At 62.0% G+C, this 21,123-nt stretch overlaps 1 protein-coding gene across 1 annotated transcript in view; it reads right to left on the bottom strand.

Moving 5' to 3' along the window:
• Nucleotides 1-21,123, bottom strand: part of SPSB4 (splA/ryanodine receptor domain and SOCS box containing 4) — a 48,705-nt gene that overhangs the window by 18,152 nt on the left and 9,430 nt on the right. Inside the window, exon 2 of the mRNA XM_055127388.1 lies at nucleotides 19,406-20,218. Coding sequence (XP_054983363.1) covers nucleotides 19,406-20,099 — 694 coding nt within the window. The 5' untranslated portion in view covers nucleotides 20,100-20,218. The remainder of the gene's footprint in view (nucleotides 1-19,405; nucleotides 20,219-21,123) is intronic.

Raw genomic sequence — 21,123 nt, forward strand, 5'->3', positions numbered from 1 at the left:
AAACTATATTCCAGGGGCCTTAGAGATAGCAGGCACCGGCCTCGAGTGAGGTCAACTCCCATTTGGTCCCTGACATCCCATATGGTCCCTGAGCCCTGCCAGGAGTGATCCCTGAGCACTGAGCCAGGTGTAAGCCCTGAGCAGCCCCAAGTGTGGCCCCAACCCCAACCCCCTCTCCCACAGAAAAAAAAAAAAAAACTCAACCACATTTGTATTCAACCGTGACTTCTGCACCGGCCAAACGATGAGGCATGAGAAGAAAGGCAAAATGCCTGAAGACGCTAGGACCCCCGAGAGAATCCAAAGAGAATCTTCTAGAAGCAGGAAGAACTTGGCGCGGCAGAACTTTCCTGGGACTGCCAGAGCGGCAGCTTCTAGACAGAGAACAAGTCAGGAAATTAAACGGGACCAAAGATTCCACCACAATAGCAGAGAAGATGAAGGAGGGAGGGCCACGGCAGGAAATGTGTCAGACTTCTAAGAGTGCAGAGAAGGGCCGTCCCAGACCAACGGAATGGATGGAAAGACAGATTTTCTGCCCAGACTAGCGTCCTCGGGAGCTCACACAGGCCACGGGTCCCCTGGAACCGTCCAACAACCCAGGACCATGGTCACTCGGCTACCAGTGGGATTTGAGACGATTGTCCCCAAATGGTGAACCCGAGTTTATCTGGAGTAGGGGAGCGGGGGAGACACACAGAGACAGAGGAGAAAGAGAGAGCGGAGAGAGAGAGGAGACAGAGAGAGAGAAAGGGGAGTCAGAGAGAGAAAGGGGAGTCAGAGAGAAAGAAGAGAGACATAGAGACAGAGACAGTGGGGAGAAGGATGGCGAGGAGAGAGTCAGAGACAGAGGAGAGAGAGAGAGTCGGAGAGAGGGAAGAGAGACAGGGCGGGAAGAGAGACAGAGACAGAGAGAGTAAAAATAAAGCGGCTGCCGGCAGTGATCTCCGATTCCAGCATTACAGTAATTAAAACCACTTGCTACCGGGACGGTCTAGACAGCCTGCGCCGTGGAATGCCGCTTTCCTCCGAGACTCAGCAAAGACCTGCTGGCGGGTGCGGGAAGGGGCCGGCGGCGGAGACGGGCAGGCGGGCTGGGCTCCCGGGCTGGGTGGCCTTGGACGCCACGGGGCCGGGCCCCGAGCTGGTAATTTCCCGTGAAACATGCTCGCGGCTACAGCGGGTTCGGGACAGGGTCTGGAATGTGGCGGAAGGTCCCGACTCGGACCGACACCTTCAATGCACAAACGGCCTCATCGAGGCGCAAGGGGCTGCCACACATGTGCCTCGAGGGCTCTATCCCCTGCTCCGCGCGGTCCCAAGCTGGGGACCCTCTGAGCACCACCAGGTGTGGGCCCCAAACAAAGCCAAACAGCAAACTTAAGGGACAGGGTCTGGAGAGCGTCCAGGCTGGAGGCCACAGGGACAGGTGCAGAGACTGGGACCAGGAGGGGGCTCAGGACCGCCCAGTGCTTCCCCCCACCTCCCCCTCCCCGGCGCTTCTCTCTTCCTGGGCAATCAATCAATACTCAATAGAGTAAATGGATTTCCCGAGCTCTGTGAATTAATCGTCTCTGAGGGGCCGGGGACCCTTTGATTTACGGCCAGTGGGTGCAGCGCCTGTGCTGGCGGCCGGCGTGAAGGCCGGGGGACCGGGGGGCGGAGACCAGCCTTCCCCCGTGGCATCCACAGTCCTGGCAGGTGAATGAGCTCCAGGGAACCTTCTAGAACACCTGCTGCTTCTAGGCGCGCGGGCTGTGCTCACGGACACAGCACAGAGGGGTCCCCAGCATCGTCGCTGCCCAACTCCTGGGAGACACCCCCGAGAGAGGCGTGGGGGGGACGGGCCCCATCTGCCAGACACTCGGCAGCCCCAGATATAGTTTTGGGGTCGGAAAACCTTTGTTCTGGGTGGGAGAGAGAGCCCGACCTCATGAGATCCAGCGCTGTAGGACCTGAGCACTGCTAAGTGACACCTGAGTACTGAGCACCATGGCAGGGGTGTCTAAATAACAAATAGAAGGACCCGGCAAGATAGTACAGTGGGTAGGGCGCTTGCCTTGCACATGGCAGACGGGATTTGATCTCCTGCACCACAAATGGTCCCCTGAGCATCGAGCCAGAAGTTGCCCTGAGCTCCTCCAGGAGTGATCCCTAAGCACCAAGCCAGGAGTCAGCCCTGAGCACAGAGCCAGGAGTCAGCCCTGAGCACCGCCAGGAATGATATCTGAGCACAGAGCTAGGAGTCAGCCCTGAACCCTGTCCAGGAGTGATCCTTGAGCACAGAGCCAGGAGTAAGCCCCAAGTCCCACAGGGAGTGAGCCCTGAGCACAGAGCTAGGAGTCAGCCCTGAACCCCACCAGGTTCAGAGGTAGGAGTCAGCCCTGAGCCCTGCCAGGAGTGATCCCTGAGCACAGAGCCAAGAGTCAGTCCTGAGTACTGCCAGGTGTGGACCATAAAAAAAAAAAAAAAAGCAAGATAAATAATTGAAAACTTCTGTCTGGCCAGTTCTTCTCAGGCTGGGAGAAGCTTGGTTGTGGGTGGAACGGCAGTTGTAGGGTGGGGGGATGCAGTGGGTTCAAACAGGAGACAAGAAGACCCCAGGGCTGTCCTCAAGGAGAGGCACAGGGGGCCTGCGGGCCGGTGACGGGCTCGTCAGCGTCACTGACACCAGGCTCCAGGGATCACGCCTGACCTGGCTCTGGCCACCGGCACAGACGGTCAAGAAGAGACGGTGCGGGGCTGGAGTGATAGCACAGCGGGGAGGGCGTTTGCCTTGCACGCGGTTGACCGGGGTTCGATTCCCAGCATCCCATATGGTCCCCCAGCACCGCCAGGAGTGATTCCTGAGTGCATGAGCCAGGAGTAACCCCTGTGCATTGCCGGGCGTGACCCAAAAAGAAAAAAAAAAAAAAGAGAGAGAGAGAGAGATGGTGGTTCCCGTGCTGAAGCGAAAGCCAGGCACAAAGCCACCAGCCTGAGGTTGGGGGCCCCAGGGGAGGGTACTGGGGGGCAGGTCATTGACTAGCCCTTCAAAGTCATGGGACACTTGGTCTAAAGTCCTTAGACAACCCCCACTAAGTCCTACATACTAGCCGGAGACCAAGGAGGAAGGAGCATCGATCTGTTCACAAACTACTTGAGGGGGCCAGAGAGAGAGTCCAGTGGCTAGGGCGCTTGTCTTGAATGGCCACATCCCCAGCACCCCACATGGTCCCCTGAGCACTGCCAGGAGTGATCCCTGAGCACTGATCCCGAGCACTATACAGCACGTGACCCACCCCAGCCCCAAGTAAGGAAGATGCAAAAATTGACCTCGGTGCCAGTTTCGTTCTAGACGGATCCTCCCTGCAAACAGCTTTGGCGACTCAGCGGCTCTGCAGTCACGTGCTTCTGGAGACTGAGTGTATATATATATATGTATATATTTAACATGTGGGTTACTATGTTACCAAACGTGTAAGCAGCACCGGCTGGAAAAGACAGATAATGCGGAGCGTGGAATTAGAAACCCAAATGGTCTCCATACTCTAGGAAATCTGGCAACGCGCGACCAGACGGCCGGCCAGGGCCCCTGCAAAGTCCCGCTTCTCGGCCCAGGGACCCGGTCCAGCTGGCAGCGCGGCGGAAGGGGGCCTGGGAACGAGGGGCGGGGTGGGCCGAGCGGCCGGGGACGCTTCCCTCTCTGGCTGGGTCGCCTCTGGCCTCCGGGCTCCGCTCTTTTGGGGGGACCTGCTCTCACGCCCCCCCCCCCAGACAGAACAGCTGAGGCGGCTCTTGCTGCTGCTGCGGCTTCGACCCTGGGCGTTCCCTTTTTTGGGGGGAGCCACCCCTGGCAGTGCTCGGGGCTCACTCCTGGCGGGGCTTCGGGGGGACCATGTGGGGTGTCGGGGATCCAAGTCGGGGCGGGCCTTGTGTAAGGCAAGCACCCTCCCCCTTGCACGATCACTCAGCACCCCTCCCCCGTTTTTGTTTTTTTTTTAGGGGGGTTATCCTGGGTGTTCCTGTTTATACATTTCTCCCTTCCTACGTCGTCTGCTTCTGGGTCCTGAAATCCAGGCTCGCCCCGACCCCGCCCGCACCCCGCCCGGCGCAGGCTGCCCAGGGGGGGCCCGGCCTGAGATACGCTGCCAGCTCTCCCCACCCTGCAGATACAGCGGGATGGTCCCTCCTAACAGGCCAAGGAGATGGGGTGCCCGGACCCCTCCCTGCGTCATCCCTGCACTCCGGGACGTCCCCTGCACCCCCAGACACGCCCCATCCTCAGGGCTGGCAGAGAGAAGGAGCCTCTTCCCCACCCCCCCTCCGCCCCGCTCGGCTGGCCGGGAGCACGGCCGGCCGCATGACACTGGGCTTGCAGCGTCTCTGCCTGGAGTCCCAGGCCAGCGTCAGGAGGCGTCTGTGTGTCCCCGTCGCCATGGAGCTGTGGGCAGAGGACACAGCTGTCGAGGCGCTCACGGCCTCACATTTTCCGCCTCCCCGTTGCCTCCGGAAATCCCTTCCTGCTTCCTGACCGTGGCTCGGCCGTCCCCACCCACCCATCGGGGACCAGGGGAGCCCGGCTTCACCGACCCCAGCCCCCGGCCCAGGGCTGCACGGGGTCAACCTCAGCGAGCCAGGATTTGAGCACATGGGGCCGGGGGGAGAGAGAGAGAGAGCCCGGGGTCAGGGCAGCTGACCCGTCCCGCCCCCGGCACTGCTGAGCAACTACTGAAGAGTCACCCTGGGCACCTCGGGGCGGCCCCAGCGCCACCACGGGGACACAGACCCTTTGCTCCTGAGAGGCCTCCCTGGGGAGGCGGGAGGCCCTTCCTTTGAATGAGGGGAGGGGTTGGGGGCGGGACACTGACCCTACCCCCCCCCCCGCCTGCTCTGCTACTGTCTGCCCAGAGAGGGGTCTGGGTCCTCCACACCCAGTGCTCCCCAGACCCCGGCCCTGTTTCCCGCAGCTCTAAGCCCCTCTCTGGGGCGGCGGCCATGGCAGCACTCGCCCCGCCGGCAGGAGCCCTGGGTTCAGTCCCCGGCACCACGGGGAGCGGCCCCTGAGCACAGAGTCGGGAGGAAACTACGAGCACCATAGGGTGTGCCTTTAGAATCACGGAACTCCGCTCCAGTGCTCGCCCCCGGGACCCTGTTGTGGACTCCAGAGCCTCCTGCAAATGTCCCTGCTCAGATGCAGCCCCGGGAGCCTCTGAATCCATGGGGGCGCCAGTGCTCCCACTAGCAGAGGCCCCAGAGCAGAGCACATGGAGAAGAAATGAGTGAGGCAGGAGCAGGGCTGAACACCCGCCACCCACCTCCACTCTGGAGTCAGCGAAGGTGAGGGGGGAAGGCAGCAGGGAGGAGGAGGAGGAGGAGGAGGAGGAGGAGGGAAGAGGAACAAGATGGGGAAGGAGGGAGGAGGGAGGGGAGAGAGGGGGAGAAGGGAGGAAGAGAAGGGAAAGAAATGAGAGAGAAGGAAAAGGGAGGAGGAGGGAGGGGAAGAGGGGGAGGGGGAAGAGAAAGGGCAGAAGATGAGAGAAAAAGGAGGAGGGAGGGAGGAGTAGAGGGAGGAGGAGGAAGAAGAGGGGGAGGAGGAATGGGAAGGAGAGGAAGAAAAGGGCTGAGGAGGAGGGGAGGAGGGGTGAGCAGAAGAAAGGGAGGACGGGGGCCGGAGCGATAGCACAGGGGGTAGGGCGTTTGCCTTGCACGCGGCCGATCCGGGTTCGATCCTCGGCATCCCATATGGTCCCCCCCAGGCACCGCCAGGAGTAATTCCTGAGTGCAAAGCCAGGAGTAACCCCTGAGCATTGCTGGGTGTGACCCAAAAAAAAAAGCAAAAAAAAAAAAAAAAGAAAGGGAGGACGGGTGAGCAAGAAGAGGAGGGGAGGAGGGGTGAGCAGGGGGAGGAGGGGAGGAGGGGTGAGCAGGAGGAGGAGGGGAGGAGGGGTGGAGGGGAGAAGGGGAGGAGGGGTGAGCAGGGGGAGGAGGGGAGGAGGGGTGAGCAGGGGGAGGAGGGGAGGAGGGGTGAGCAGGGGGAGAAGGGGAGGAGGAGGAGGGGAGGAGGTGTGAGGAGGGGGGAGGGAGGCGGGAGGGGGAGGGGAGGAACCTCTGGAGGCCCTTCTGTGGCCTCGGGGAGTGTCTCCAGACTGTCCCTCAGCGGAGAGGCCGGGGTGTCCCTTGACTGACAGGGCAGCTGCCCCTCAGCGGTGGGCAGGGCGGGGGCCGGCGGCCGGCCATCTGGTTTGGGTCAGAGGTCTCCAGGGACAGGTTTGATTTATAGGCCAGGCAGCTGCCCCGGTGGCATGAGGGGGCGGGGGGGAGGGGGCACAGAGAGGCCAGGGCAGGGGGAGGGGAGGGGCGGGAAGGCCGAGTCAGGCATCACCCCCCACCCCTGCTGGGAGAGAAGCAGCAGAGAAGGTGCTGGGAGTGGGGAACTGAGGGGCTGCAGGGGGCCTCGCAGGCTCCTCTGCCACCTCCGGGTGACCCTGGACAAGCAGTGGCCCCAGAGCCAAGACGGACAGTGTGCCCCCCTCTGCACACCCCCGCCTTGAACCCCGGTGCTCGGCAGGAAGCCGGCGCCTGAGGGGCCAGTGAGTGAGGCCCCGGATGGACAGGGCCCACCTCTGCCCGGGCCCCACCCCAGAGCCTGAGTCCCCAGACAGAGGGTCCCGGGGGCTGAGAGCCATCAGGCGTCCGGAACTGGGGCAAGGCACCTCCGGGCAGACGGAGAGGTGGGGTGCCGGAAGCTTCCAGAGAAACGGGTGGCGAGAGCCTGCACCCCAGGACGGGCTCCTGGGCAGGGCGCCCCCCTGCTCCCTTGGGGAGTGCTGGGTGGGGAGGGGGGCGCTGACTGGGAATGTGGCGGGAAAGGCCACTGGGAGAGGGGCAGGGGCCGGGGCGAAACTGGACACCACGCGTTTCCTGCCCGCCGAGAGGGGCAGCCCAGGCCGAGCCTGTGGCCTCTGCTGGCCGTGCTCGCACAGGCGAGGGCCTGGGGTCAGGCCCCAGACAGGCCGAGGAGCAGGCAGGGCGGCCGCCCAGAGAGGTGCCAGCGTGTGGCAGGGGGGAGCTGAAGCTGGGCGGGGACCAGGAGGAAGGGGGGGGCCTCCTGGCTCTGATTCTGGGGACCCTCGAGCCCAGAACACCCCAGAGATGCAGAATCAGGCCCCGGTGGCAAATCAAAGGCCCCAGCAGGAGTTACCCCCCCTCCCCACCAGGCAGGGGGGCTGCTCCCCCATGCTGACCCCTCCCGGCCCCTGCCCCTGCATTCCTGGCATACCTCTGCCAGCCACGGCCTCCCCACCCCCACCCTGCCCAGGACCGCCTCTGAAGAACCCTCTTCCTGCCTCCTAGCTGACTGGGACAATGGCTGGCAGGGGGCACACCTGGGGGGCCCTGGTTTGGGGACTTCCTCCAGAGCTCTGGGGTGGGCCACCCCCTGCCCCACTCAGGGGCTGCTCCCAGCTCTGTGCTCCGGGAGTGCTCAGTGGTGCTCAGGGGCTCGAACCCTGGCCGCCTGCCTGCAGAGCCTGTGCCCAGCCTGGAGCTCTTGGCGGGGCCCCCACACTAGGTTTGGAACTTGGGGTGAATCTCGGCTGAAGCGGCAGCTGGGCGTGGGTGGGGTTCCGGCTCCAACCCCCAGGTGGCCATCAGCCGCATGGTCAGGGGCCTTGCGATGGGGGTGCTCACCCTAAGGTGCTCACCCCTTTCTCCTGGCTCCAGTGGGGGTCTGTCTATCAGCCATGCAGTCTGGGGGAGGCGTTTCCAAGCTTCACATAATCCCGCCAGCAAGAGAGAAGGGGGCTCACCAAGCACAGGACCCCAGATCCTAAATTCACCACTGCCCTCCACAGGGAACACACACACACACACACACACACACACACAAGTGCGGCCACACATGCAGGGGACACACACACGGCCATAGACACAGGATACACACACAGACACACACGGCCACAGACACAGACACACACGTGCAGCCATATACACAGGACACACACAAAGACACACACAGAGACACACAGACACACATAGGACATACATACATATAGACACGCACACTTACACGCAGACATACACGTGGCCATACACCAAGGATACACTCACAGACATGCAGACACACATGCAGCCATACACAAAGGACACACACAGTCATACACAAAGGACACAGACACAGACACACATATACAGACATGCAGACACACACGCAGCGATACACAAAGGACACACACAGACATACACAAAGACACAGAGAGACACACATATAGACACATACACTGACACAATGCAGCCATACACAGGACATACACACAAAGACATATACAGAGACATTCACACAAACACACACAGGATACACACACACAAACACAAACAGGATACACAGACATAGAAACATACACACGAAACACACATACACAGACACATACAGACACACAGACGCAGACACACACAGTCACACAGATACACAGAACACAGACACACACACACACAGACACACTTACACACAGAGGACACAGACACACAGAAACACACACACACGCCCCTCCCCCCTGAGCCTGACCAGCCTAGAGGCAAGGCATGCCCTGGCCAGCCAGGTGGTCCAGTCAAGAGGGGTGTGTGGGCTGAAGGCGCGGAGCGGACAGAGAGGGGCGGGTGGCTCAGGCCTGGGGCAGCGTGTGTGGCCCTGCCCAGCGGCCTGCAGGGACGAGAGCAGAGGATGGAGAGCTGAGCTGGGCTGGGCCGCGAGGCCCTTCCACTCCTCGGGCTCCAAAGAAATGAAATCTCACCATCAGCGCGGCCTGCAGCAGCCCGGGAGCCACCGCCAGCACCTCCCGGGGCCAGCCGCTGCCCTGGACACCAGCGGAACCCGAGAAAGCACGTTAGGAGAGAAACAGCCCCAGACCCGGAGAGAACTGGCACGGACGGGCTCCAACCACCCGCTACTATGGGGAGGCGCCCGCCTGGCAGGCCCGAGGCCCTGAGTTCCACCCCTGGTGCTGCCCACGCGTGCCGAGCCGGGCCTGGACTAGATGCCCAGGACCCGTCACCCCAGCTGAGGGAGGCCTCTCTGGGCCCACGGCAGCCTCCACCCTCCAACTGTGCCCAAGGCGCCCTAGGGGCTAATAAAGAAAAGCCCCAAAGTCGAACCAAGGTCGCTTCTTTGGGGGGGGAGGGTGGCGGGAAGGGGGTGTGTGTCTAGGCCTCAGGGCGCGATGCTCAGGAGTTACTCCAGGCCCTGCACTCAGGGGTCACTCCTGGTGGGCTCGGGGGGACCATACGGGGTGCCGGGGATGGCGCCCGGGCCGGCTGCATGCAAGGTGAGTGCCCTCCCTGTGGCATTATCACTCCAGTCCCTGAGACAAGGACATTTTTTATTCTTTAATTTTCGGGCCACATGCGGTGATGCTCAGGGGTTACTGCTGGCTTTGCACTCAGGAATCACTCCCGGCGGTGCTCTGGGGACCAGATGGGATGTCAGGGATCAAACCTGGGTTGGCAGGAGCAAGGCTGGGGCCCCACCGGCTCCAGCCCCGCCAAGGACACAACTTCGGGCAGCTCTGGCCCCCCAACAGGGACAGGGAGGGGCTGCTGCCCCAGCCAGAGAGGTCTGGGGTGGGGGGCGGGGGCCGGCGTGGGGGCGGGCTCAGTGGGCGGGGCTGTGCGGGGCTATTTATAGAGGCAGCCCCCAGCGTGCATGCGGGTCCCGGCCCCGAGGTATTTTCCGAGCTCCCAGCTGCCAGGGCTGCGTCTCCTCCCAAGCCAATAAATCACGCGGGGCAGCAGCCCTGGACGCGCCGGAGAAGGCGGCCGTGACGCAGGCCGCCCCCGTGGGTTGCGGAGGCTCAGACAGCGCCGTATTAGCGGCTGGGCCCGGCGATAACTCATGCTAACCGCCCGCGCGCAGGGCGGGTGGGCGCAGCCCGCACTCGGGCGCCCACTGCGGGCGCGGGGAGCAACGTGGCCGGCCTGCAGCTAAGCGTGTGTGGGGAAAGGGGCGTGGGAGCTGCCGGGCCAGACGGCCCTTTGACTGAGCACGGAAAACTGAGACTGGAGGGAGATTCAACCCTAACCCTAACCCTACCCCTAACCCTAACCCTAACCCTCACCCTCACCCTAACCCTGTGTGTGTATGTGTGTGTGTGTGTGTGTGAATGTGTGTGTGTGCGCGCAAGCAGGTGAGGTGCGTGAGTGCTGGGGTCAGGTCGAGGTCGTTTGAAGTGTGTACATGTGCGTGTGTGTGCATGTGTGTGTGTGCGTGTGTGCATACATGTGTGTGTGTGCGCGCATTTAAGCGGGTAGGGTGCATGAGTGCTGAGGCCATTGGATGTGTGTGTGTGCATGTGCGTGCGTGCGTGTGTGTGTGTGTGAGCGGGTGGGTGCGTGAGTGCTGAGGCCATTTGATGTGTGTGTGTGCATGTGCCTGTGTGTGCGTGTGTGTGAGCGGGTGGGGTGCGTGAGTGCTGAGGCCATTTGATGTGTGTGTGTGCATGTGCCTGTGTGTGCGTGTGTGTGAGCGGGTGGGGTGCGTGAGTGCTGAGGCCATTTGATGTGTGTGTGTGTATGTGTGTGCGCGCGTGTGTGTGTGTGTGTGCGTGCGTGTGTGTGCGTGTGTGTGTGTGCGTGCGTGTGTGTGCGTGTGTGTGAGCAGGTGGGGTACGTGAGTGCTGGGGGCCAGGTCTGAGGCCAGCCAGTGCTGGGAGCTCTTCAGCCCCTGGACCCCGTCTCCTCATCTGAGAAATGGGTACCAGCCCTTCCCTCGCCCCGGGATCAGATGGCGGATGTGCAGGCATGGGCTCGCTGGCACCCCGGGCCCGGGGTGACCCGGGGAGCAGACAGCTGTGTTTCCGTGAGCGCGGACGCCACGATGCTCGACAAAGACCCGCTTTCTCTTTGTGGTCGCCCCTCAGCCGCCCTGCCGGATCTTGGTGGACAGCTGTGGGACTGACCAGAGCTTGCTGGCCAAGGTGAGCACTGGGGCTTGAGTCCAATAAACAGAGCCATGTGGTGGAGGGGAGAGGGGAGAGGGAGGGCAGGGCGCCTACGATGGGGGGCTGTCAGGTGGGGTGGGGGGGCGCCCTCACACTGGGCTGGGCCTTTGCTGCCCACAGAGGGAGGGCACAGAGCAGGCCGGCAGGAGGGGAGGCGGCCGGGGGAGGCGGCCGGGGGAGGCGGCCACGCTTCGCCCTCCATGCGCAGGACACAGCCCTGGAGCTCGCAGGGACGCTGCATCCTGGGCGGCCCAGTGGAGCAGCGGCTGAGTGTCCTGCAGGGGTCGGGGCGAGGGGGGCCACGGGACAGCACCCATCACCTCTGCTGCCCCCAGGCCGGGCCCCTGGGGGGTGGTTAGGCCCCCCAGCTCTGCCCGAGCTGCAGGCTGACCGCAGGCCCCTGCAGCCCCTCCCCCGACTCCCTCGGGCATCACCACGTCTTCCTCACAGACTCCCGCGGCGTCCACGCGCCCCCTCCCTCCCTGGCGTCCCGCGCCTCTTCCAGGCCTCCCCCCACCCGGTCCTGGTTCTGCTTCTGCTGACCTCGTGCCCGTCCTTGGGCTCTTGCTCTGGGTCACCCCGCTCCCACCCGCAAACCGGGGGTCCTGCACCACCCGCTGGAGCCTGCCTGCGCCCGTCTGCTCCCCGGGCCTGGCTGTGGCGAGCCCCCCGCCCGTGTGACAACCCACCCCCTCGGGACACGGATGTGGGCGCCCTGCTGGGGGCCGCCCTGCCCGTGCGGGGCCACCTCAAGCCAGCCTCTGCCCCGAGACCCTGGCAGGGAAGGACCCACCGGCCACGCTTCCTTGTGACAGACTCACAGGGTCACGGGCCTTAAGGGGACAAAGCGGCCCCCCCGCCCCCGCTGACACGGCCCCAGTTCTCCAGTAATTACTCTGCACCGAATGACACCGCGTGACTGAGGCTGTCCCCGGAGCTCTGTGAGGCGCGACGGCTGATGCTCCTGCTCCCCGCGGGGCCTCCTGGGCACCAGGCCCCGGCTGGCTCTGCATTTCGCCCGCCGTCCCCACGGCCCGCGGCATAGGGAATGTGCTGTCGGTGGCAGGAGGGGGTGGGCGACACGCAGCAGTGCTCAGGGCTTCCTCTGTGCTCGGGGAGCACTCCCGGTTGGGGCTCAGGGCTTCCTCTGTGCTCGGGGAGCACTCCCAGCGGGACTCAGGGCTTCCTCTGTGCTCGGGGAGCACTCCCAGAGGGGCTCAGGGCTTCCTCTGTGCTCGGGGAGCACTCCCGGTGGGGCTCAGGGAACCACACGCGGTGCCCGGGATCAAAGGAGGGTTGAACGCATACAAAGCAAGCACCTGAAGTCCTGTGCTCTCTCTTTAACCCCAAAGAATTTTTTTTTTAAGTAAAATAGATTTTATTTGGAGTGTTTTAGGAAGGAGAGGAAGGGGAGAGAGAGAGAGAGAGAGAGAGAGAGAGGGAGAAAGAGAGAAAGGGAGAGAGAGGGAGAGAGAGAAAGGGAGAGAGAGAGGAAGGGAGAGAGAGAGAGAGAGAGAGGAAGAGAGAGAGAAAGGGAGAGAGAGGGAGAGAGAGAGAGAGAGGGAGAGAGAGAAAGGGAGAGAGAGAGAGAGAGAGAGAGAGAGAGAGAGAGAGAGAGAGAAAAGCGGGCTTCTCCAAAGGCAGAGAGAGCCCCTACACCCACCCCAGCATTAGCTGAAAAGCTCAAAGTCCACATCTCAAGAGGGCAGATGCGGGCGACACATGTGCTGGGCCACGGGCTTGGGCAGCATATGCTCCAGAAATTTCTGTCGCTCTTCCAGATGGGGAGACTGAGGCTCAGGGTCACGGCTAAGGGCCAGCCGGGTCTCACACTTCCGACCCATCATGCCCTACATGGGGCCCTGAGCAGGTCTGCGTTTCAAAGGCCCCTTCCTACAGGAGCTGCTCTCGGGCCAACTTCTCCTGACCCGTCTCCGGGGAGAGACCCCCCATGCAGGACCAGCGCGGAGAGGCCTTTCCCTGGCTCTGCCCAGAGGGGAGGCCAGTTTCTGACCGCCAACTCCCGGAAGTCCCTTGCAGGACCGGCATGCTGTAAGAAGCAGGGAGGGGAGGTCAGTTACTCAGGACCAGGGTGGGGGTGGGGGGTGGGGGGATGGGCACTGCAGCGCACAGTCAGTCTCTGAGATACCAGTCCAACGGCAGCAGAGAAACGGGTGTAGAGAGGCCAGACAAGTAATGTGCATTTAGTGAGCACCGACTGTGTACCCTGTTTCAAGACACAAAGCAGGTGGCTGAGGAAGCTCCCTTGGAGAACTGCCCTCAGCAGCCCTGGGGAGGGAGCACGGACCTGCTCTCTGTGGGGAGGGGCGCCCCCATGTAAGAGTTGTGTGAACCTCATGTTCTCCATTGCTCTTACAAGCAGTCAATCAACTACCACGCAAGGTTGGCTGCATCCCTGAAGGTGGCATAAAAAACTTCGGAGTCAAAACTCAGCCCCCTCGAGGTCCCCGGCCTGTTGGGGTGCTCCCAGCCCCGCTGGGAGTGATCCCTGAGCACAGAGCCAGAAGGAGGCCCTGAGCACTGCTGGGTGTGGCCCCCAAACCAAAAAGGAATAAATAACACGACTTTAAACCACCCCACAGGCCAGAGCGATAGCACAGTGGATAGGGTGTATTTGCCTTGCACGCGACCGACTCGGGTTCAATCCCTGGCATCCCATATGGTCCCCAGAGTACTGCCCGGAGTAATTCCCGAGTGCAGGGCCAGGAGTAACGCCTGTGCCTCGCCAGGTGTGACCCAAAAGGCAAAAAAAGTAAATAAATATTAAAAAAAACCCAAAAAAACAGCTTAGTTCACCGACGTGCTTGGGGCCTCACTTGTTCACATTGGGGGGGTGTGGTGGTCTCGGCGCAAGGTTCTGGCAAGTCGGCTAACTAGGCTGAAGGGGTCCGTCAGCTGGGCCTGGGGATGATGCAGTGCTGAGCCGACCTGGGAGCTAGGGAGGAACCGTGTGGAGCTGGGGTTGAGGCTCAGATCCCGAGGCAGGCCAGGGACGCGCGCCTGACCGCTGTGCTCGCTCCCCTCCCCGGCCCAGCGTTCCTAGTGAAACCAGATCACTCCTAGACGGTCATCGGGGGCCAGGGACGGGCACTGACTGCAGCTACTTTGGGCGCCGTCACGTCCGGCGACCCCAGCAGCGGCCCCCGGCCCCTTACAGCATCACCGAGGTCTAGGACAGGCGGAAATAAGGTGCAGAGAGATATTCCGGGTCATCGCATCCGTGTGAAAATGCTGCCATGCATCTACCCCCAGGACTTAGAACCTCTCCAAAAGACACGAGCTCGCTCGCTCTTATTGCTTGCTCTTATTCACTGCTGCGCTCAGGACTCAACAGCGGAGACTCGGAACCCACCTCGGCGTCCGACGGCCGGCGAGCGACTCCTGAGGACGTGGTGTCTAGGTAAGATGGAATACTATACAGCTGCAAGGGACGATGACATCATGCAATTTACTACCGGGTTGGAACCGGAAGACACGAGGTTGAGTGAAGTGCGCCAGGAGGAAGACCGGCACAGGGTGACTCACTCACCCGGCGGGCGGGATACTGGAGGAGGAAACGTACCCTATTAAATACAGGGCGGGGGGTGCCTCCATCACCCTCAGCCCCCGTCTTCAGAGAGGAGGACAGAGAAGGAGAGAAATCAGGGGGGAAGAGGAGAAAGGGAACGGGAAGAGACGGGTGAGCAGGCATCGGGGTTCAGGCACCCCGGGGATACGGGGAGGGGAACAGCCGTGTCCAAAACACAGACTCCGCCACACGGAGAACAGGACAGCCAGGCTGCAGCCACTGGGACGCTGGCAGGTGCCTGTCAAGTTGGGGGCTGGGGGAGGGGAGGGGACACGGGAACCCTGGCGGAGGGAAGTGGGCACTGGGGTGGGATTGGTGTTGAAATATATGTCTAAACCTCAGCTATGGATAACTTGGTAAATCACAGTTGTCTAATCAATAATTTTTTAAAATAATACTCTTATCAGGGCCAGAGCGATAGCACAGCGGGTAGGGCGTTTGCCTTGCACACGGCTGACCCGGGTTTGATTCCCAGCATCCCATATGGTCCCCCAAGCACTGCCAGGAGCAATTCCTGAGTGCAAAGCCAGGAATAACCCCTGAGCATCGCTGGGCGTGACCCCCCCCAAAAAAAAGCAAAATAATAATAATAATAATAATAATAATACTCTTATCATACTGCTCAGAAAAAAAAAAACCCTACAAAAAACTGCCATAAAATTCTGGAAGGAGCCAAGGGAATCCCCTTGTGGCCAAGCAAAGGGATTCCCATCACTCCTGGCTCTGCGCTCAGGAATCACTCCTGGCTGGGCTCAGGGGACCATATGGGATGCCAGGGATCGAACCCAGGTCGACGCGTGCAAGGCGAGTGCCCTCCCCGCTGTGCTACCTCCCTCTGGGGGAAGCACTGTCTGAACTGGGGGTGCAGAGACAGAGCCCTGGGGTGGCACCCAGGCTGGGGGGCCCAGGGGAGGTCAGACTGGACCAGGGTCAAGGTCGTAAGAGGCTCTGAGTCCAGCCGTGGGGCAGAGTGGGAAGGTCACTGACCGCCCCCGCCTGCCAACCCCGAGAGGCCCGGAGGAGCCTGGCAGGAAGGTCATGAGGTCAGTGCTGGCCAGTGGGCGGGCCCGCAAGGGGACAGTGTCCTTGCTATCATCCGGCTAGAAAACTCTCTCTGGCCTTCATCAATACCAGAAGGCCTGGCCGCCCGCCAGCCTCCCGCTGGGCCCTTCCGCCAATAAATACTTGTTGGCAGATCAATTAGACCATCTAGGAACAGCGTCTGGGAAGCGAGCTGCCTGGGCCCAACTCGAGGAAGCTAATGTGCCCGCGCTGCCCTGGCCCCCTGCCCTCCACAGTAAGCCCCGCTGGGTCCGGCTCCATGGGAGGGCAGAGGAAAGGCCCAGGCCATGGTGGTGGGGGGACCCACAAGCAGTTAGGCCCTGCCTGGCCTTGTCTCACTATTTGGTACTAGGCAAAGCCGTGCTCTGTCTCAGACTCAATTTCCCCATCTGTGAAATGGGCACAATGACAATAACATTCACTCAAGGCGGGGTGTGTGGCTTCCCCGCAGAAAAAAAAAATAAAATTCTTGGGGCCAGAGCGATAGGACAGCGAGTAAGGCACTTGCCTTGCATTGCAGCCGAATTAGGTTCGAACCCAGGAACCCCAAGCCCCAAGCCCCGCCAGGAGTGAGCCCTGAGTGCAGAGCCAGGAGTGAGCCCTGAGTTCGCCGGGTGTGGCCCCACACCAAAGATAAAATTAAATAAATAAATAAATTTCCCCAGGGGTGGTATCCACAAAAAGGATGACCATGGGGCTGGATAGTGCAGTGGGTAGGGTGCTGGCCCTGCATGTGGCCAATCCAAATACAAACAGATGGTTCGTATCTGCCCCCAAAGCTGCCGGATACCTGGGGCCCTCCCGCCTGTTGGGGGCTCCCCTCCCCCGCCCTGGCCACGCCCCACTCAGCACCCAAACACCCAGCGTGGGGGACAAGCTGACGTCTCCTTCCGCCCTGCGGCCGACAGCGAGTGGCAGAGGAGGACGAACTCCGGACACCAGCCTGGGCGGATTCCAGAGCCTTCCCGCCCGTCACACCTCACAGCTGTCCCCGGACACTCACAGGGCCCCCTCCCCGGGCGGGCGGGCTGTGTTTATAAAGGAACGCTCCGTGCCGAGTGTGAGCCGGGGGCTGGGGGGCTGGAGTAGCGTGTCCAGGACGCTGGGGGAGGGAGGAGGGGCCGCCCCTTCTGAGAGCCGGTGTGGGTCAGCAGTCTCAGCGGCCCCCTTCCTGGCGTCGCCACAAGCCCCTGCTAGAGGGGCTGGCGGGGGTGCCCGTGGATTTGCCTCTGTGTGACCCCCGGTTATTAGTGGAGCCTTATCCGAGGTTCAAAGTGGCTGCGAGATAAGAAGCTCAAACTGCCAAGGTCTGGGCCGGAGAGACAGAACAGGAGGTGAGAGGCGCTTGTTCAGCACGTGGCTCTGGTGCCGAGAGACCCTGGTTCGAATCCCGACACCACACATCGCCCCCTGAGCACCACCAGGGGTTGCGCCTGAGCACAGAGTCAGGAGGAGCCTCTAAGCTCTGCTGTATGTGAGGGGGCGGGGGGGAGGGGCACGGGAAACCTTGGGGGGGGTGGCTTGGGAGACAGTCCAACAGGCTGGAGCCTCCCCCGTTTGGTCCTCGGGACCACATGGTCCCCGGCACCACCAGGACAACAGCAACCCCCAAACTCAGAGCCAGGGAGAAACTCCTGAGCACTGCTGGGCGTGACCCACAAACAAGCAAGCAAGAAACAACAAGCCCGTCCAATGCTTAGAATAAAGGCTGGTGCCATGAGCTCAGCAGGAAAGTGCTCCCCATAGGACCCCTGCAATCTAGGCTGGGCCACGGGGCAGTGTCATCTACTCCGCGATGGGTCCCATGACCACGACACTGCCCCACTGGGCTTCCCCTGCTGGCTGCTACGCAGAGCTCGGCCGTGTCCGTCCCAGCCTGTCCTGTGTCCAGCGCCGGAGGACCGTGGTCCTTCCCAGCCCAGAGGCCGAGCGCCCGCTTTCCCCGCCCCGCCTGGGACAGTCACGAGCCCCAGCCCTGAGAACAGCCGAAAGGGAGGCGTGACCAGACGGCCTTGCACAGCCCCTGCTGGCCGGGCCTCCCGGGGGTGGCGGCTCCACTTTCCAGTGCTGGCCCTCACACCCGCCCGCAGAGATCTGGACACCAGATCCTTCCACTTGCGAAGGAATCATTCAATCTCATGGGCACCTGAGAACCACGTACCAGAGCTGAAACATGCATAAACCAGTGCCCCAGGATCGGGGGGTTTGGGGAAGGGGGTGCAGTGGCTTCGGTCCCTTCATTGCTACCTCGCACCGGGCACCTGTTGGCCTCTGGTCCCAGCTCCCCAGTCACCAGGCTGCACCCCTGAGTTCCCCCAGCACCGCTATGCAGGGAGACTGCAATGGTCCCATTTTACAGGTGGGTAAGACAAGCCTGTGGAGCTGGGGGGATGGAGGTGAGGAACGCAGCACGTGAGACCCAGCCAAGACTGGCTCCAGAGCATGTGTCAGCCGGGGCCAGTGAGCAAGAGTGGGTACTGGGGTCACCTCGTCTAGCAGTGCCACAAGGCCCGGGGATAACAACCAGCCTGACTTGAGACACGCTCCGGTGACTTCAGAGACGAGACAACAGCCCGCGGCCACCTTCACCCCAGCACAGGGGGCTGGGATCAAAGGCCGGGTCGCGGGGACACGCTGGCTTTAGGTGCAGGACAGGGGCACCCCAAGAAAACGCCCTCACTGTCCACTAGCCTGTGGCCAGAAGCCCAAGCAGACCCAGGGGGAGGCCACCAGGCCTGACGCCAGCCCCTCCGCCGGGGGCCCGGGGCCACCACCATCCTGGGGGCTCGGCAGGTGAAGCCGTCGCTCAGGACGGCTGCATGCCACAGGGAGAGCACAGGGCGTGGCTGAGACCCGCACTGGCCCACCCGTCCTCTGCAGCAGCTGCCGGCCTTGAGCACTGGACCAGGGGGTCTGGGAGCACAAGGACACACCCCCAGGCAGGCCCCTGTGTGCCATCCCCGCCACCAGTCACAACAATGGAATACACTCACAAAGCGGGGAAAAGCACATTGGCGGGAGAGCGCGGAAGGAAACAGGCAAGACGCACACCTGGGCCAGCTCGCGCCAAACCCAGATTTCTGGATCCTCTTGGCAAAGTCAGGAGTCCCCACACCTCTGGGCTCTTGGCCCAGGGGCGGGGGATGAGGAGCAGCTGGCAGCTCTCAACTGACAATTCACGGCAAGAGTCGGGCCGGGGGGCTCGGCCCGGAGGCTGCAGGCAATTGGAAGTAGGAGCTATTAGGGTGCTAGGTTCACCCCTTGCCTCTCAGAAACTCTCCACGCCACTGTCCCCGGTGCTGTGAGCCAGAGACCCCACCAGACACTCCTCCCCGACCCTCTCGCAATCACCTCGCCAAGCCCTCCTGAGACGCCAGCCACCGTTTCAAGCACTCTGAAATTCCACATACAGAAACAGAACCGGAGCAACAGCACAGCAAGGAGGGCGTTTGCCTTGCACGCAGCCGACCCGGGTTTGATCCCCAGCATCCCATATGGTCAGGAGTAAATTCCTGAGTGCCGAGCATATGCAGGTGTGACCCAAAAGACAAAACAAAACAAAAACAAAACCAGCCTGAGCTCGGCAGACGCCACGGTGCCGCCATGGGGAAACTGAGGCACGGCCCAAGTTCTGCCACCAGCAAAGGAGCAACCTCCAAGAGTCAAACATGCCGGGCTCTACACAGTGTCCAGCACCAAGGGAGGTCAGCCGGCCGCCCCGCTGCCCCCCACCCCCAACCCGGGGGGCCTGTCCACCCAGCCGCCGCTGCCCCTCACTCACGGTCCAGGCCGTTGATGTAGCGCATGGTGACTTCGCAGTGGCCCCACACGGCGCTCACCACCGGGTAGAGCTTCTTGCCCTTGAGGCCGCGGAAGGCCACGCCCAGGTACTGGCCGTCCACCACGAAGCTGAGCGTGCCCTCGTCCATGTCCAGCACCACCAGGAGCGAGTCGGGCAGCGAGAAGGCCTCCTCGGGGCCCAGGAAGGCCGGGTAGGCCACGCCGGGCCGGTTCTTGCCGTCGTGGTAGAGGCGGCTGCGGCCCAGGTCCCAGCCCCACGACTCGCAGTCGCTGCCCACCAGCGCCGTGTAGCCCACGGAGTGCAGCGGCGCGCGCGCCGTGGCCACGCCCACCACGGCGTGGGTGCCGCGCTGCCGGGCGGGCCAGTGGATCTGCCAGGCGTGCAGGCCGCGCGCGTGGCCCACCTTGCCGCGGATGCCGTCGGTGCTCTGGGCCACCGGGTGCCGGTGGAAGGTCAGCCGGTCGTCCTCCTTGACGAAGACGTTGAGCGAGCGGTCCTCGGGGTTCCACGCGTGCCGCAGCTGCACGGCGGGCCCGGCGGCCGGCATGTCCAGCAGCTGGTCCAGCCGCGCCGGCCGGCCCGCCTCGGCGCCCCGCAGCTCCCGCTTGGCCGGCCGCAGCGCGGGCTCCCGCACCTCCGCCGACTTGAGGCTCCCCGAGAGCTTCTGGCCCATGGCTCAGGCCCGCCCCGGGGCGCCACCGCGCCCGCTACCTGCGGGGAGCGTGTCGGGCCGGGTCGCCGCTGCGCCGTCTGCGCTGCCCGCCTCCCGGGGCCCAGCCAGGGCCGAAGCTCCTGCAGGCAAGCAGAGGGCCGTGCTTAGTAACGGGATCCAAAAATTAATTAATTAATAGCAATGATAATGACAATAATGGCGAGATCCACGGACAAAATAAAATTTAATGGGGGCTGGAGCGGTAGCACAGCGGGGAGGGCGCTTGCTTTGCACTCAGCTGACCCGGGTTCGATTCCCAGCATCCCCTATGGTCCCCCGAGCACCGCCAGGAGTAATTCTTGAGCACAGAGCCAGGAGTAACCCCTGAGCATTGCCGGGTGTGACCCAAAGAGCAAATAAATAAATCAAAATAAAATAAAATTTAATGTAATCGACTTTAGATTCCAGAGTCGAAAAAGGTATATAAGTAAATAAGAATAGGAATTACTCCTGGTGGTGCTCAGGGGACTATATGGGATGCTGGGAATTGAACCCGAATCGGCCACGTGCAAGGCAAGCCCCCTACCCGCTGTGCTATCGTTCCAGCCCCATTTTTTTTTCTTTTTTTGGGTTACACCTGGTGATGCTCAGGGGTTCCTCCTGACTCTGCACTCCGGAGTTACTCCTGGCAGTGCTCGGGGGACTATATGGGATGCTGGAAATCGAACCTGGGTCCTCCTTGCTTTACTATCGCTCCGGCCCAAGAACAGGCATTTTTAAAAATCCATTGTGCTCCGTTTCAATTTTCTTACTTACATAGGTCAAAATCATACCATCATCTCTCATTGGCCTTAAACTGATCTGTTTTCTGATCCTTCTATTTGCCGGTTCTTAAAGTCTTGTTGGAAAAAGGAAACTAAAGTAACTTTGTTCTGTGCCCAAAGGGGCAGGTTGGGACTGGGAGAGAGACGGGGGCTGTGGCTGGAGGGAAGGTCACACTAGCTGGAACCCAACTCAATGCTTGAAACAACTGTCTAATGAACAA

The sequence above is a fragment of the Sorex araneus genome, chromosome 2, assembly GCF_027595985.1.
Source record: "Sorex araneus isolate mSorAra2 chromosome 2, mSorAra2.pri, whole genome shotgun sequence".
In the NCBI taxonomy this organism is placed as follows: domain Eukaryota; kingdom Metazoa; phylum Chordata; class Mammalia; order Eulipotyphla; family Soricidae; genus Sorex; species Sorex araneus.